At 41.8% G+C, this 15,164-nt stretch overlaps 1 protein-coding gene across 1 annotated transcript in view; it reads right to left on the reverse strand.

The window, feature by feature from the left end:
* dnajc1 (DnaJ (Hsp40) homolog, subfamily C, member 1) overlaps window positions 1–15,164 on the reverse strand; it is a 264,300-nt gene that overhangs the window by 138,778 nt on the left and 110,358 nt on the right. The window contains exon 6 of the mRNA XM_068013710.1: window positions 12,079–12,172. Within this exon, the coding sequence (XP_067869811.1) occupies window positions 12,079–12,172 (94 nt within the window). The remainder of the gene's footprint in view (window positions 1–12,078; window positions 12,173–15,164) is intronic.

Consider the following 15,164-nt stretch of genomic DNA (forward strand, 5'->3'; position numbering starts at 1 on the left):
CATGGGCTCTTACCTTCTTGACCAATCTACCATGAGGGACCTTATCAAAAGTCTTACTGGTCCATTTACACTACATCAACTACTTTACCCTCATCTACACACCTAGTCACCTCCTCAAAAAATTCAATCAAATTGGTTAGACATGATCTTGCCAGCAGACAGCAAGATCCGGACAATATTCAGGCTTGGACTGATAAGTGGCAAGTAATATTCACATCACAAAAGTGCCAGGCAATGACCATCTCCAACAAAAGAGAATCTAACCATCTCCCCTTGATGTACAACAGCATTACGATCATTGAATTCATCACCAACATCCTGGGGGTCAACATTGACCAGAAGCTTAACTGGACTGGCCACAGTGGTAGTGAGGAAAATTCTAGAGTCCATTATCAAAGATTTTATAGCAGTGCACTTCGAGAACAGTGGTAGAATTGACAGAGTCAGCATGGATTTACGAAAGGGAAATCATGCTCGACAAATCCACCAGAATTTTTTGAGGATGTAACTAGTAGAGTTGATGAGGGGGAGCCAGGGGATGTGGTTTATTTGGACTTTCAGAAGGCTTTTGACAAAGTCCCACACAAGAGATTAGTGTGTAAAATTAAAGCGCATGGGATTGGGGGTAGTGTATTGCGATGGATAGAAAATTGGTTGACAGACAGGAAGCAAAGAGTAGGGATAAATGGGTCTTTTTCCGAATGGCAGGCAGTGACTAGCGGTCAGGGATCGGTGCTAGGACCCCAGCTATTCACAATATATATTTGTGATTTAGATGAGGGAACTAAATGTAATATCTCCAAATTTGCAGATGACACAAAACTGGCTGGCAGAGTGAGTTGTGAGGAGGATGCAGAGTCTCTTCAGGGTGATTTGGACAAGTTGAGTGAGTGGGCTAATGCATGGCAGATGCAGTATAATGTGGATAAGTGTGAGGTTATCCACTTTGGTAGCAAAAACAGGAAGGCAGATTATCTGAATGGCTATAAACAGAGAGGGCAATATGCAGCGAGACCCGAGTATTCTTGTACACCAGTCGCTGAAGGTAAGCATGTAGGTGCAACAGGCGGTATAAAAGGCAAATGGTATGTTGGCCTTCATAGCGAGAGGATTAGAGTACAGGATCAGGGATGTCTTGCTGCAATTAGACAGGGCCTTGGTGAGGCCACACCTGGAATATTTTGTGCAGTTTTGGTCTCCTTATCTGAGGAAGGACGTTCTTGCTATAGGGGGAGTGCAGCGAAGGTTTACCAGACTGATTCCTGGGATGGCGGGACTGACATATGAGGAGAGGTTGAGTCGGTTAGTATTATATTCGCTGGAGTTCAGAAGAGTGAGGGGGGATCTGATAGAAAGCTAACAGGACTTGACGGGGTAGATGCAGAAAGGATGTTCCCGATGGTGGGGGAGTCCAGAACCAGGGGTCATATTCGAAGGATACGGGGTAAACCTTTCAGGACTGAGATGAGGAGAAATCTCTTCAGCCAGAGAGTGGTGAGTCTCTGAATTCGCTACCGCAGAAAACAGTTGAGGCCAAAACATTGTATGTTTTCAAGAAGGGGTTAGATATAACTGTTGGGTCTAAAGGGATCAAAGGGTATGGGGCGAAAGCAGAAACAGTTTACTGAGTTGGATGATCAGCCATGAGTGGCGCAGCAGGCTCGAAGGGCTGAATGACCTACTCCTGGCTCCTATTTTCAATGTATCTATATGAAGACTGCGGCAACAAGAGAAGGTCAGAAGCTGAGAATTACGTGGCAACTAACTCATCTCCGTTTCCCCAAAGCCTGTCCAGCTTCTACAAGGCACAAGTCAGGAGTGTGATGGAATACTCCCCACTTGCCTGGACGAGTGCAGCTGTAACAATTCTCAAGAAGCTCGACACCATCTAGGACAAAGCAGCCTGCTTGACTTGCATCCCATCCACCACCTTAAACATTCACTCCTTCCACCACTGGTGCACAGTGGCAGCAGTGTGTACCATCTACAAAATGCACTACAGCAACTTGCCAAGGCTCCTTCAACAGCAACTTCCAAACCCATGACTTCTACTAACTAGAAGACCAACGGCAGCATACTCGGGTCTCAACCTAAACAAGGGCAATTACAGAGGTATGAAGAAAGAGTTGTCTAAAGCGGGCTGGGAAAATAGACTAAGGGGAAGGTTAGTGGATGAGCAGTGGCAGACATTTAAGCAGATATTTCATAACGCTCAGCAAAAATTTATCCCAGTCAAAAAGAAGGATTCGATGAAAAGGATGAACCACCCATGGTCAACAAAGGCGGTCAAGGAGAGTATCCAATCAAAAACTAAGGAATACAAAGTGGCAAAAACCAGTGGTAGGCCAGAGGATTGGGAATTTTTTTTTTTAATAAAAGGAACCAGCAACGGATGACTAAAAAGCTAATAAAGAGGGAGAAAATTGATAAAAGTAAATTGGCAAGAAATATAAAACCAAACAGTAAGAGCTTCGACAGGTATATAAAATGAAAGAGTAGCTAAAGTGAGCGTGGGACCCTTGCAGGATGTGACTGGAGAATTGATGATGGGGAACAGGGAAATGGCAGATAATTTAAACCAATATTTTGCATTGGTCTTCATGGTGGAAGACACTATAAACATCCCACAGATATCAGATAAGCAAGGAGCTAATGGGAGGAAAGATCTTGTAACAGTCTCTATCACGAGGGACAAAGTATTTGACAAACTAATGGGACTAAAAGCAGACAAGTCGCCAGGAACTGCTGGCTGCAGATAGTGGAGGCATTGGTCAAAATATTCCAGAATCCAGTTCAAGAAGGGAGGGAGACAAAAAGTAGGAAACTATAGGCCTATCAGCCTAACATTGGTCGTTGGGAAAATGCGAATGTCCATTATTCAGGAAGAAATAACAAGACATTTAGAAAAGCTTAACACAATCAAACAGAGTCAACATGGTTTTTAGATTAGATTAGAGATACAGCACTGAAACAGGCCCTTCGGCCCACCAAGTCTGTGCCGAACATCAACCACCCATTTATACTAATCCTACACTAATCCCATATTCCTACCAAACATCCCCACCTGTCCCTATATTTTCCTACCACCTACCTATACTAGTGACAATTTATAATGGCCAATTTACCTATCAACCTGCACGTCTTTTGGCTTGTGGGAGGAAACCGGAGCACCCGGAGAAAACCCACGCAGACACAGGGAGAACTTGCAAACTCCACACAGGCAGTACCCGGAATCGAACCCAGGTCCCTGCAGCTGTGAGGCTGCGGTGCTAACCACTGCGCCACTGTGCCGCCAAAGGGAAATCATGTTTGACAAATTTGTTAGAGTTCTTTGAAGATATAACAAGCAGAGATGATAAAGGGGTACCAGAAGATGTAGTGTATTTGGATTTCCAGAAGGCATTCGATAAGGTGCCACATAAAAGATGATTACACAAGATAGGAGCTCACGGTATTGAGGGTAATGTATTAGCATGGATTGAGGATTGGTTAACTCACAGAAGACAGAGAGTTGGGATTATAATGGGTCTTTTTCAGGTTGGAAAAAAGTAACTAGTGGAGTGCCACAAGGATCAGTCCTAGGGCCTCAATTATTTACTATCTATATTAATGACTTGGAGTAGGGGGCAGAGTGTAATATATCCAAATTTGCTGAGGATACAAAAATAGGTGGGAGGGCAAGTCGCAATGAGGACATAAGGAATCTGCAAGGGGCTATAGATAGGTTCAGTGAGTGGGCAAAAACTTGGCAGATGGAGTTTAATGTAGGAAAGTGCGAGGTCATGCACTTTGGTAGGAAGAATCAAAAGGTAGACTATTATTTAAATGGAGAGAGACTTCAAAAAAGTGCAGCAGAGGGTTCTGGATGTTCTTGTGCATGAAACACAAAATGTTAGCATGCAGGTGCAACAAGTAATTAAGGCGGCAAATTAAATTTTGGCCTTTATTGCTAGAGGGTTGGAGTTTAAAAATAGGGAAGTCTTGTTATAATTGTACAGGGTATTGGTAAGGCTGCACCTGGAGTACTGTGTACAGTTTTGGTCCCCATATTTAAGAAAGGATATACTGGCATTGGAGGCAGTTCAAAAGAGATTTACTAGGCTGATTCCTGAGATGAAGAGGTTCATAGAGTTATACAGCACAGAAACAGGCCCTTCGGCCCATCTTGTCTGTGCCAGCCATCAGGTACCTATCCCATTTTCCAGCAATTGGCTGGGTTGACTTATCAAGAAAGGCTAAACAAGTTAGGCCTTTATTCAATAGAGTATAGAAGAATGAGGGGTGATCTTATCGAGACGTACAAGATTCTGAGTGGGCTTGACAGGGTAGATGTTGAGAGGATGTTCCCACTAGTGGGGGAATCTCAAACTAGGGGACATAGTTACAGAATAAGGGGTACTCATTTAAAACTGAGGTGCTAAGGAATTTCTTCTCAGAGTGTAGTGAACATCTGGAATTCTCTACCCCAGAGAGTTGTGGAGGCTAGATCACTAGAAGTATTTAAAGAGGAGGTAGATAGATTTTTGAAATTTCAGGGAGTTGAGGGCTATGAGGAGCTGGCACGAAAGAGGAGTTGAGGTCTGGGGCAGATCAGCCATGATCTTATTGAATGGCAAGGCAGGCTTGAGGGGCCGAATGGGCTACTCCTGCTCCTATTTCTTGTGTTCTTACGTACACATGGGAACTTGCAAGTTCCCCTCCCACCTACCCACCTGACTTGGAATTATAGTGCTGCCCCTCCACTGTCACTGGGTCAAAATCCTGGTATTCCTGCTGAACAACACTGAGTGTACCAACATCACATGGACTGCAGCGATTCCAGAAGGCAGCTCAGTACCACATTCTCGAGGGCAATTAGGGACGGGCAATAAATGTTGGCCTTGCCAGCGACACTGGCATACCACGAATAAATAAATAAATATTAGGATATTGTTTAATAGTACTGTTACAACCGAGGTGAGAGGAGTACACTGTCTTTTCTAGTTCCACTTCTCCACAGGTCACAACATATGTTTAAATGTTCACCCGGTTACCGATAGAGTCAATCATGTACTCCATTTTTTATCCCAAAAAATACACCAACCAGGTTTCTTCATTAATAAACTGATAATTTTGTTGTTTATGAAACAAGACTTAACCAGTAACGAAGCAAAGCATTAACACAGATTGAAATATGAAAGTTTCCTTTTTAAATTCCCCAATTTCAGTTACACACACTGGAGAAAATACAGAAATTCCCTCCGCAGACGTCTGTTGCAAAAAGACAAAAAAAAAAAATGACTTTGGCCAAACACTTGCTAATTTGTGAGAAACAGAAAGACAAGACATGGAAGGATGTCAATTGTCCTTTTTTGGTCTGGCGTGTCGGTAGAGGGAGACGGGTCACTGGGATCGTTTCAGAAGCAGTCCATTCTGGCGATGTCGGCTTTCGATGAAAAATGTCGCATCAGGGTTTTCTGCCAGCACACCTTTGAATCGCAGGATTTTTTCCAGATTCTCAGGAGCTATGCAGCACCAGGGACTTTAGCTCTCCCATACTGGATCGTTGCAGAATTTCTTCATAGGGGTGGAGGTGGTGAGCTGGGTGGTTTCTTTTTTCCCTGACAGGAAAACATCAACTGTCTTCAAACAGTTCACATCCCAACTAAACTGTAAATAATGCCCAAATCCCAGAGAGTCGACCTCCTGACCTCCATAAACCTTGACACATGGCTTCTCTGTAACCATTTTTCCCCCAGGTCGCCAAGGGTTCTGCTGTTTACTGAACCCAAACCACATAACTTCCAGCACTGGTGGTTTTTAAAACAACTTCTTAAGTGTCCTTTCGGAGAACTTGCTAAAAAATAAACATCCATTGAATCTTTTCAGTTTTAACACAAGTCCTCAAAAAAATTTTAAAAACTGGAAATATGTTCGTAGCACCTCCATCCTTGGAGGAATGAAATGCCATTTTTAAATGCGTTGCATTACGAAGAGTGGAAAAAACAGATGAAAAATATTAAAACATATTAAGTTAGATTCGAGACAAAGCATCCGTAATTACATCACTTTTTTCCCCCGCAATGTGAATACTCTAAGTAATAAGGTTCTAATAGTAACCTCCATCGGAATAGTCTGGCATTCCCATTTTTTAATTTTTCCACAAAGGCTAGGTGGTTATCATCAGTATATACCAGTGTCTCTCTGTAGTCATGGTGGACATAAACTTCAAAATGCTGAAGAGTCAGTAATAATCCCAGGGTTTCTTTTTACACTGTTGAATATCCTTTTTGGTGTTGACTTAGCTTTTTGGAAAAGTATCCCACTGCCCTTTCTATGCCTGACTCAACGTCTTGTAATAGGATTGCACCGACCCCCCCAGGTCACTAGCATCATTTGCCATCTTGAAGGGCTGAGTGAAATTTAGAGAGCTAACACTGGTTCATTAATCAAAATAGCTTTCAGCCTCTCAAAAGATGCTTGGCACACCCCTGACCACACTACCTGTGTTTTCTTTTTTTGTAGAAAATCTGTCAGTAGAGCAGCTAGAGTACTAAAATTTGGTAAAAACTTGCGGTAGAAACCACACATCCCCGAAAACCGCATGAATTCACACTTGGTCTTACAGATAGGAAACTCCACCAATACTTGTACTTTCACTGTTCTTGGCAACACTTCTCCTTACCCTACTATATGCCCGAGGTAGGTTACTCTCACTTTTGCAAATTCACTTTTGGCAAGGTTTACCACTAAATCAGCCAACTGTAATTTTCTAAACAAGAGCTTCTAGTTCTTCCAAGAGGTCCTTCCAAGTGTCACTGTATACCAGCACACCGTCAAGGTAAACCACCCAAGTTAGGAACACCGGCTCCCACTTGGTTCATTAGTCTCTGAAAAGTGGGGCATTTTTTAGCCCGAATGACATCACTCGGCATTGGAAAAGACCGTTTGGTGTGACAAAGGCAGATATTTCTTTAGCTCGGGGTGTTAAAGGAACCTGCCAGTATCCCTTTAACAAATCTATTTTTGTAAGAAACGTAGCACTGCCCACTCTGTCAATACAGTCATCCAAGCGAGGAACTGGGTAGGAGTCTGCATTTGTTATTGCATTAACCTTTCTGTAGTCTATGCAGAATCTAGCTGAACCGTCAGGTTTAGGCATCAACATCACTGGAAACTCCAGCTGCTTTGACTGGGTTAATTTAGGTGGTTTTTCCAACATGTACTGGATTTCTGCTTTCACCTGAGCTTGTTTCTCTGGACTTGAGCAATAAGGATGCTGTTTTATAGGAACGCATTCCCCGACATCCACATCATGTGTGGCTAAGGTTGTACATCCAGACTTGTCCCTACAGACTTCTTTGAATGCTGTGAGTAGCCTTGTTGGGTCTTCTCGTTGCTTTCATGTTGAAATGCAGAACACAGTGTCCAATCTCCCTAACAATTCAGTATTACCTAACCAGATAATAGGAGGTTCAATTTGAGAATTGTCTTGGCCTCCTTCTGGCTCATCCTCACTATCCCTTTCATCCTTTACGGTCCCTACTATCTGATGCTTGCTTATCCTCCTCCCAATGATATTGTTTCAACATATTGATATGACACAGCCGATAATTTTTCCAGCGATCTGGGGTGTCAAATAATTTACTTTACCAATTCTTTTGACCACTTTATAGGACCACTGAACCACACTTTCAGATGTTCATCCTGTAAAAGGCCACAATACGAACACCTCATCTCCTTGTTGAAATATACAGGTCTTGGCATGCTTGTCTGCCCATTTCTTCATGGTGATTTGGGAAGCTTTCAGGTGTTCGAGTGACTTTGCAGGTTCTCCTGAGCCGCTCCCAGAACACGGATACATAATCTAGCACAGAAGATTTGTCCCTCTGTTCTAAAAACCTTTCTTTAACTAGCTTTAGAGGACCTCTTATCTCAGTCTATAAACTAATTCAAAAGGACTGAAACCAGTAGACTCATTAGGTGAATCCCTATTGTCAAACAAAAGAAATTCTAGCCTTTATCCCAATCATGGGGATATTCATGATAGTATGCCCTGATCATCATTTTGAGGGTCTGGTGGTACCATTCTAATGCTCCTTGTGTCTGTGGGTAGTAGGCTGAAGACTTTAACTGTGTTATACCCAAATTATTCATAACTTACTGGAAAATTTTGAACATAAAATTGGAACCTTGATCTGACTGAATCTCAATCGGTAATCTATACCTCGTGAAGAACTGGGTGACTTCTCTACCACTACCCTAGCAGAAATTGTTCCCAAGGGAATGGCCTCTGGGAACTGTGTAGCCATCATATCCATGATAGTGAGTATATATTAGTATCCCGCTTTTCTTTTCGGTAAAGGTCCTACACAGTTTACTAACACCCTACTAAATGCTTCCCCAAAAACTGGTATGGGAATGAGAGGTGCCAGTTTTATGGCAGTTCGCGTGTTTCCCACAATCCGACACGCATGGCGTATTTTACAAAACTGCACCACATCCTTGGAAATAACTGGCCAGTAAAAATATCAACCAATACTTGATTGGATCTTCTGGATCCCCACATGTCCCACCATACGAATTTCATGGGCTACCCTTAATTATTCCTGGTGATACTTGGAGATACAGCTTCTGTTGGAGCCAATTGTGCCACTTTATTTAACTCTGGATTGGCTTGCTGAGCCTTGATCAGAGAAACGTACTGAACACTTCCTTCGGATTATCCAAATCCCCAAAAAAGTTTTAGATATTTGGTTATGTGTCTGTGGTGCCAATTTTACCTCCGACAACGGAACTTCTTTAGCTATTGCTCGGGTCACTACACACAAAGGAAAAATTCCTGGAACCTTTTCCTGCAACTGTTCTCTCTCTAACTTCATTTGGTCTTTCTGTGAATACTGGAAAGGCAACTACCTTCGCGCCGGTCAAATCATTCCCCAGGAGTCGGTCAACTCCGTCTACAGGCAAACTATGGACAACTACAGTTACCGTTCCAGACTTTAGGTCACACTCCAGGTGCACCCGATACAAAGGCATGGGTATATACTCCCCGCCGATACTATTCACTAAAACCTTAACATTCAATGCGCTCTCTGGTGGAAATGTTATGCCGTTCCCCAGCGAGAGAGTTTGGATTGTTCCTGTATCCCTAAGTATAACTATAGGATTAGCTGCCACACTTGAGGAATAAAGAGTTAATTTCCCTTTTGACAAGAATTCCCTATAACTCTCAGGTATCTTGTTCACGTCCGCTGCACTCAGCAGTTTTTGTACTTGGCCTTACAGCTGCAGTCAAAGTTACAGCCAGATCGGTCACATGCCCAGTCAGGGCCCCTTTCTCTGCATTGGCCTTGTGCACCCCAGTAAGTCCCATGGGTTTACCCCGCAACCTTCAGCATTCTGCATGAAGGTGTCCCACCTTTTGACAATGGTAACATTTAGGCTTTTGGACCCCACTTCCACCCTCAGCATCTTCCTTTCTGGTCTGAGGAGATTCCGTAGCGTTCCCAGTTGTCGTTTTTGTCCCCAGCTACTTGCCTTCCTCGCACCCTCCCACCTTCTATCCTTCTTGGGTTTGTGGGGGTGACGGACAAAGGGTTTGGGCTTGTAAACAAGCTCATAATCAGCAGCGATCTCAGCTGCCTGTCTGGCTGTTGAAACTTTCTGGTCCTCTACATGGGTTCTTACTAATGGAGAAAGTGAAATTTTTAATTCTTCCAGGTGAATTATTTCCCCAAGGTTCTCATACGTGGCCTCTACCTTTAGTGTCCACATCCAACAATTGAAATTAATTTGCTTTACCCTCTCAAATTCTATATAATCTGCCCAGGCTGTCTCCAGAAGTTTCGAAATCTCAGCATGTACACTTCAGGGACCAACTCAAGCAGTGAGAACAGCCTCCTCAGAAAATATAGCATAAACTTCATGAGCTCTGCCCATCAGCCTGCTTTGCATAAGCAGTGTCCAACTTTCTTTTGGACACTTCATCTGTTTAGCTATCTTTTCAAAAAAAAAATGAAAAATGCCTCTGCGTCCCTTTCCTCAAACCTCTGGAGGGCCTGCACAAATTTAAACAGCTCTCCAGAGTCCTGGCCTGGAGTCAGATCTTTCCTCCTCAGAACTTTCATTGGAATAAAAGCCAGCCTTTTGTTTTAGTTCCAGCTTTTCTAATTTGAATTCCCTTTCTTCTCTTTCTCTTTGTAATGCTCTTTTTTTCCCTTACTTCTCTATCAAGTTCAAATTTTTGCTCGTCAATTCTCTTTCCTGTTAAAGCTGAAGTTTTTCCAATTACAACTGAATCCTAGTTAATTCAACTGCACTACCATCTGGCTCGCCTGCTTCTTCTTCCAGTTTCAAATGGTGTGCTATTACTTCAATTGTATTTGCTTTCTTAGCTCCTGGCTTTAACTCTAATGACAACTTTTTTGCCAATTCCTTTAACCTAACCTTGGTTAAGTTTCTCAAATCACTCTGGGATACATCCTCCTTCTCCAGGAAGGTCATAAAAACTGACAAAGACATTCCAAACGAGGCCCCAATTATAATGTTACGACCAAGGCGGGAGGAGTACGCTGTCTTTTCTAGTTCCACTACTCCACAGGTCACAACATATATTTAATTGTTTACCCGGTTACCGATACAGCCAATCATATACTTAATTTTTTATATCCCAGAATAAAAATACACCAACCAGGTTTTTTTTATTAAACAAAACTATCAGTTTATTATGAAACAAGACTTAATCAGTAACAAAGCAAAGCATTAACACAGATTGAAATACAAAGTTCCCTTTTTAAATTCCCTAATTACACTCATTCACACACACACACACAGAGACCGGAAAATAACAGACATTCCCTCTGTAGACGTCTGTTACAAAAAAAAAGACAAAAAAGACAACTTTGGTCAAATACTTGCTAATTCTTGATAGAAAAAAAAAGATAAAAGGAGGCGGTCAGTTGTCCCTTTTTTTGGTCTGGCGTCCGGGTACAGAGAGACAGGTCACTGGGATAGTTTCAGAAGCAGTCCACTCTGGAGATGGCGAGAATTATTCAAGTAGGCTTTCTAGAAGAAATGTGGCATCAGAGTTTTCCGCCAGCGCGCGCACACACACAGCAGGATTTTTTCCAGCTTCTCAGGAGCTATGCAGCACCAAAAAGATTTTAGCTGTCCCACACTGGATTTTCGCAGGATTTCTTTAAAGGGGTAGAGAAAGCTGAGCTGGGTGGTTTCTTTTTTCCCCTGGCAGGTAAACACCAACTGTCTTCAAACAGTCCAACTAAACTGAAATCAATCTACAAACTCCAAACAGAGTCAACCTCCTGACCTCCATGAACCATATGACATGTGGCTTCTCTGTAATCATTTTTCCCCAGGTCACCAAGGGTTCTGGTGTTTACTGAGCCCAAAGCACATGACTTCCAGCATGGTGGTTTTTCAAACATCTCAAGTGTCCTTTCGGTGAACTTGTTAAAAAAAAAACCCATTCGTGGAATCTTTTCAGTTTTAACACAAGTCCTCAAAAAATAAATTAAAAGGGAAGCACTTTGGTAACACTACATAAAATCAGAGCGGTTACAGCACAGGAGGTGGCCATTCAGCTGGTTGTGTCTGCGCCAGCTCTCTGAAGCAGCAACTCAGTTAGTCTAACTCCCTTGACTTTTCCTCGTAGCCCTGCAATTCTCCTCTCTTCAGATAATTATCCAACTCCCTTTCGAAAACCACAATTGAATCCGCTTCCGCCACACTCTCAGGCAGTGCATTCCAGATCCTAAGCACTTGCTGCGTATAAAAAAAAAACAGTTTTTCCTCATGTTGCTTCTGGTTCTTTTGATAATCACATTAAATCAGTGTCCTTTAGTTCTCGACCCTTCTGCCAATGGGAATAATTTCTCCCTATCTACATCATATAATTACTACAACAGATATCCACATTTAATGCAGAGTAAATTTTCTTGGGTTTTGATGCTACAGCTGTGAAAATGGAATTTTTGGAGCATGCTGTTTCAGGAATTGGGCTTTGCATGAGAGGGCAACAATGCTTCTTTCAATCAAATGAATGTCAAACATACAAGCTACTTACAGGTTTCTTCCTACCTGATAAAACTGTGGCAATGACTTCAGAAAGAAATAAAACCAGATTCCTATCTTGCACGGCAACAGGTCCTGCCATTGAGGTTTTACGACAGATCTGCAGGATAGTCACAATAAAACAAAACATAGATTACTCCATCTGGAGCAAGCCCTACAAGTGAAATTTCAGTACATCGCAAGCTTATGATATGTTTCTATTTGAGGATGTACCCTCGTAAACTATTAGTCTGGTTTACAGTCTTCATACCTAATAGAACAGATGTGTAAAGCAGGAATCGTTGATGAGTTCCTGGCCTCAGAAAGACAATCGGAACTGACGGAGTGAAAATGAGCTATTTCCCCATAGGGAGGGACAGTGTGCATGAAGCAGCTTCCTCTGCTATCCAGGAAGTCAGGGTGCATGGGGAGGGAGGGAGGGAACAGGGGGAAAGAGAGTACACACATACATGAGCGGGGCTGGGCTGGGCGAGATAGTGTGTAGCATTCAGCAGTTTCTTGCTCAGGTTTTCATTCTCACTGCATGCTTTTGCTTGACCTACATCATATGTTTCACAGAGATCTTTATACATGTAAATCTTTGGTCCTGGTCCCAGATTGGGAATCACTTTATATTTAAGAAATTTGACTGGCAGTATGTAACTCAATTATGCACAATATCACTCCAGCCCAATTCGCCCAAACTGATGTTGAACTTAGTTTTTAAAAAATAATTTTCAAATTTCCCATAACCTGGCTCTTCCTGCATCTCGGGATTAAAACTGCTCTTCGAATTTAGAAGTTTTTTTTTCAGAAATGAAAAGAAATCTTATGTAGCTTTAATTTTTAAAAAATCATCAGTATCAAGACAGCTCCTATCCCTGCAAATGCTACTATGCAAAAGTCACATGAAGAACCTTTCTTCTGAGACCTCTATGGGTCTGACTCCTGACAGCATGAATGATAGATAAACTGAACCAAACATCAGCACACAATATAAAATGCACTGTATTAAGACACGTTCAACATATTTTCCATTTTACTTTATTAAACTGCTTTTAAAATGTGTTTCCTATATTAACTGGTTATGTTGAGAATTATTATGGATATATCTAAAATTGAGGGAAAGAGGGCTTTTCTTTTATAAAAATAAATTACGTTAAAGAAGAAATAGTACTGGGTTGTAATCCAGTACCACTTCCAGTAATTCTAGATTTGCAGATCAATCAATCATTCATTTCATCATCAGTTTTCTCCTGTCTTCTCCATAAGTCATCAACACCTTCTTGAGGTATGATACCATAGGTACCAGTGGTCATTATTCATATGTAACCCTTAACACTAAGTGTCGACTGGCTACACAACTGCAGGGGGCATCAAAACTGAGCCAGATTCTGTCCCCAATCCACATCCATGGACTTCAAAAGAGGAAACAGGAGACGACTCAGACTGATTCGCCGCTCCTCAAATGGAGGATACTGGGACCAAACGTAGCAGTCCTACCACCACCAATCATCTAACTGAGCATAAGCCAGGCATCAAAATCCTGCAAAACTTCAGTGCTGAAATTTAGTATCATGTTTAAAACAAAATACTTCATATACTATGTTGCAATCTTAACCATTTTGTTCGCTATTCACATGGTAAGCAGATATGCAGGCACTGTAAAAGGTGTGCCACACAGTAGTTATACTTCGTAAGATTTTGAAACACAAATGAAATGTAAACATTTCTGTGCCCAAGTTAGCTGATCTCATCCAGGGTGCCAATATGTACACTATAATTGGCCAAGAAAAGTAGCAACGGGAAAGAAGAGGAGCGAGAATTTTCACTGAGCACTACTCTGCTGGAAATACTGAAATGCCCCCAATGATTGAATACCCTGCCAATCCTCACTAGGCTCAAGTCAAGCCTTGGCACTGGTCTTAATTGTGACTACTGGGAGGAAGGCTGATGGAATCCCAGCACTTGCAGGAGAAAAGAGGAGAAGACTTAAGGTGTCACGAACTTGTAATTATTTTTCTCCTCGGATTAAACATTGTGTGCCTTTAAGACTCTGTTTGAAAACAGCGTGCTTTTAAGACTGAACACAGGGTGCCGGCTGCACCTGCCCCTAGGCCACAGCAGGCGAGAGGAGTCACATGGTAAAATTTTGATTTGGTAGTGCGTAAAACTGAACCAGCTGAAACCAATTTTGAGACACTCTACAGAGAGGCATGCTACTGAAGAAAAAAAAGAGCTATCTATTCTCTCAGCAGAAATTCTACAAGGAGCTACAGGCCAAGTTAATTGCCTGAAGGAAGAAAAAGCCTTTTTTTTTTTATATATAAAGAGACCATTCGTATTGCTGAAGGTAGCAAAACTCATTTTATTTCCATGCCAGGAATCTCTCGACTGTATTTTCTGGAATTCCCCAGTAGTCTTGATACCTGCTGCAGCCAAAGTGTTTTGCATCCCTATCTACTGAAGAGACTATTTCATCAAATCCAGGTGGTGACTTCGTGTCGCATTTGATTATTTTCACATTAGAATACCTCATCCATCAGGAATATAACCCACAAAGACTTACTTATCTATTTATTAAGAAACAGCTAATTTTTTAAAAACACCACTTTTAAAACCGGTTAACTACGGTTATTTTTGAATGCATGTGTGTGAATGAGGGAGTTATAAGGTCTTTAGACATAGTTTTATCTTAATTGCGTTTAAGATTTAGGCTTTTTTAATAAATAGTTAATTTGTTGTTATCTAAAGATACCTGGTTTGGTCTGTTTTATTCTGGGCGTTACTAGTGTTTAATTTGGCTGTTTTCCGGTTGGGTCGGAAAACTAATATGCTGCAACCTGTGGAGTGATGGAACTGAATTGACAGTGTATTGCTCCTGCCTCAGTCGTAACAAAGGGGGGAAAAATTATACATTTCACCCCATAATCCCAGAATCATGAACAAGATTTCTTTATCAATAAAGTTAGTAAAACAATAGAATACTTGTACAGGGCTACGATTTTCTTGCCAGTGCCCAGATTATTGTAGGTTTTTTTTTTAATTGATGATATCTTTTCCCATTTCTAAATCAAGTGATAGCTGGTGGGCACTAGCCACTTTTCCTCTAA

Source organism: Heterodontus francisci, chromosome 2, assembly GCF_036365525.1.
Source record: "Heterodontus francisci isolate sHetFra1 chromosome 2, sHetFra1.hap1, whole genome shotgun sequence".
NCBI classification, from domain to species: Eukaryota; Metazoa; Chordata; class Chondrichthyes; order Heterodontiformes; family Heterodontidae; genus Heterodontus; species Heterodontus francisci.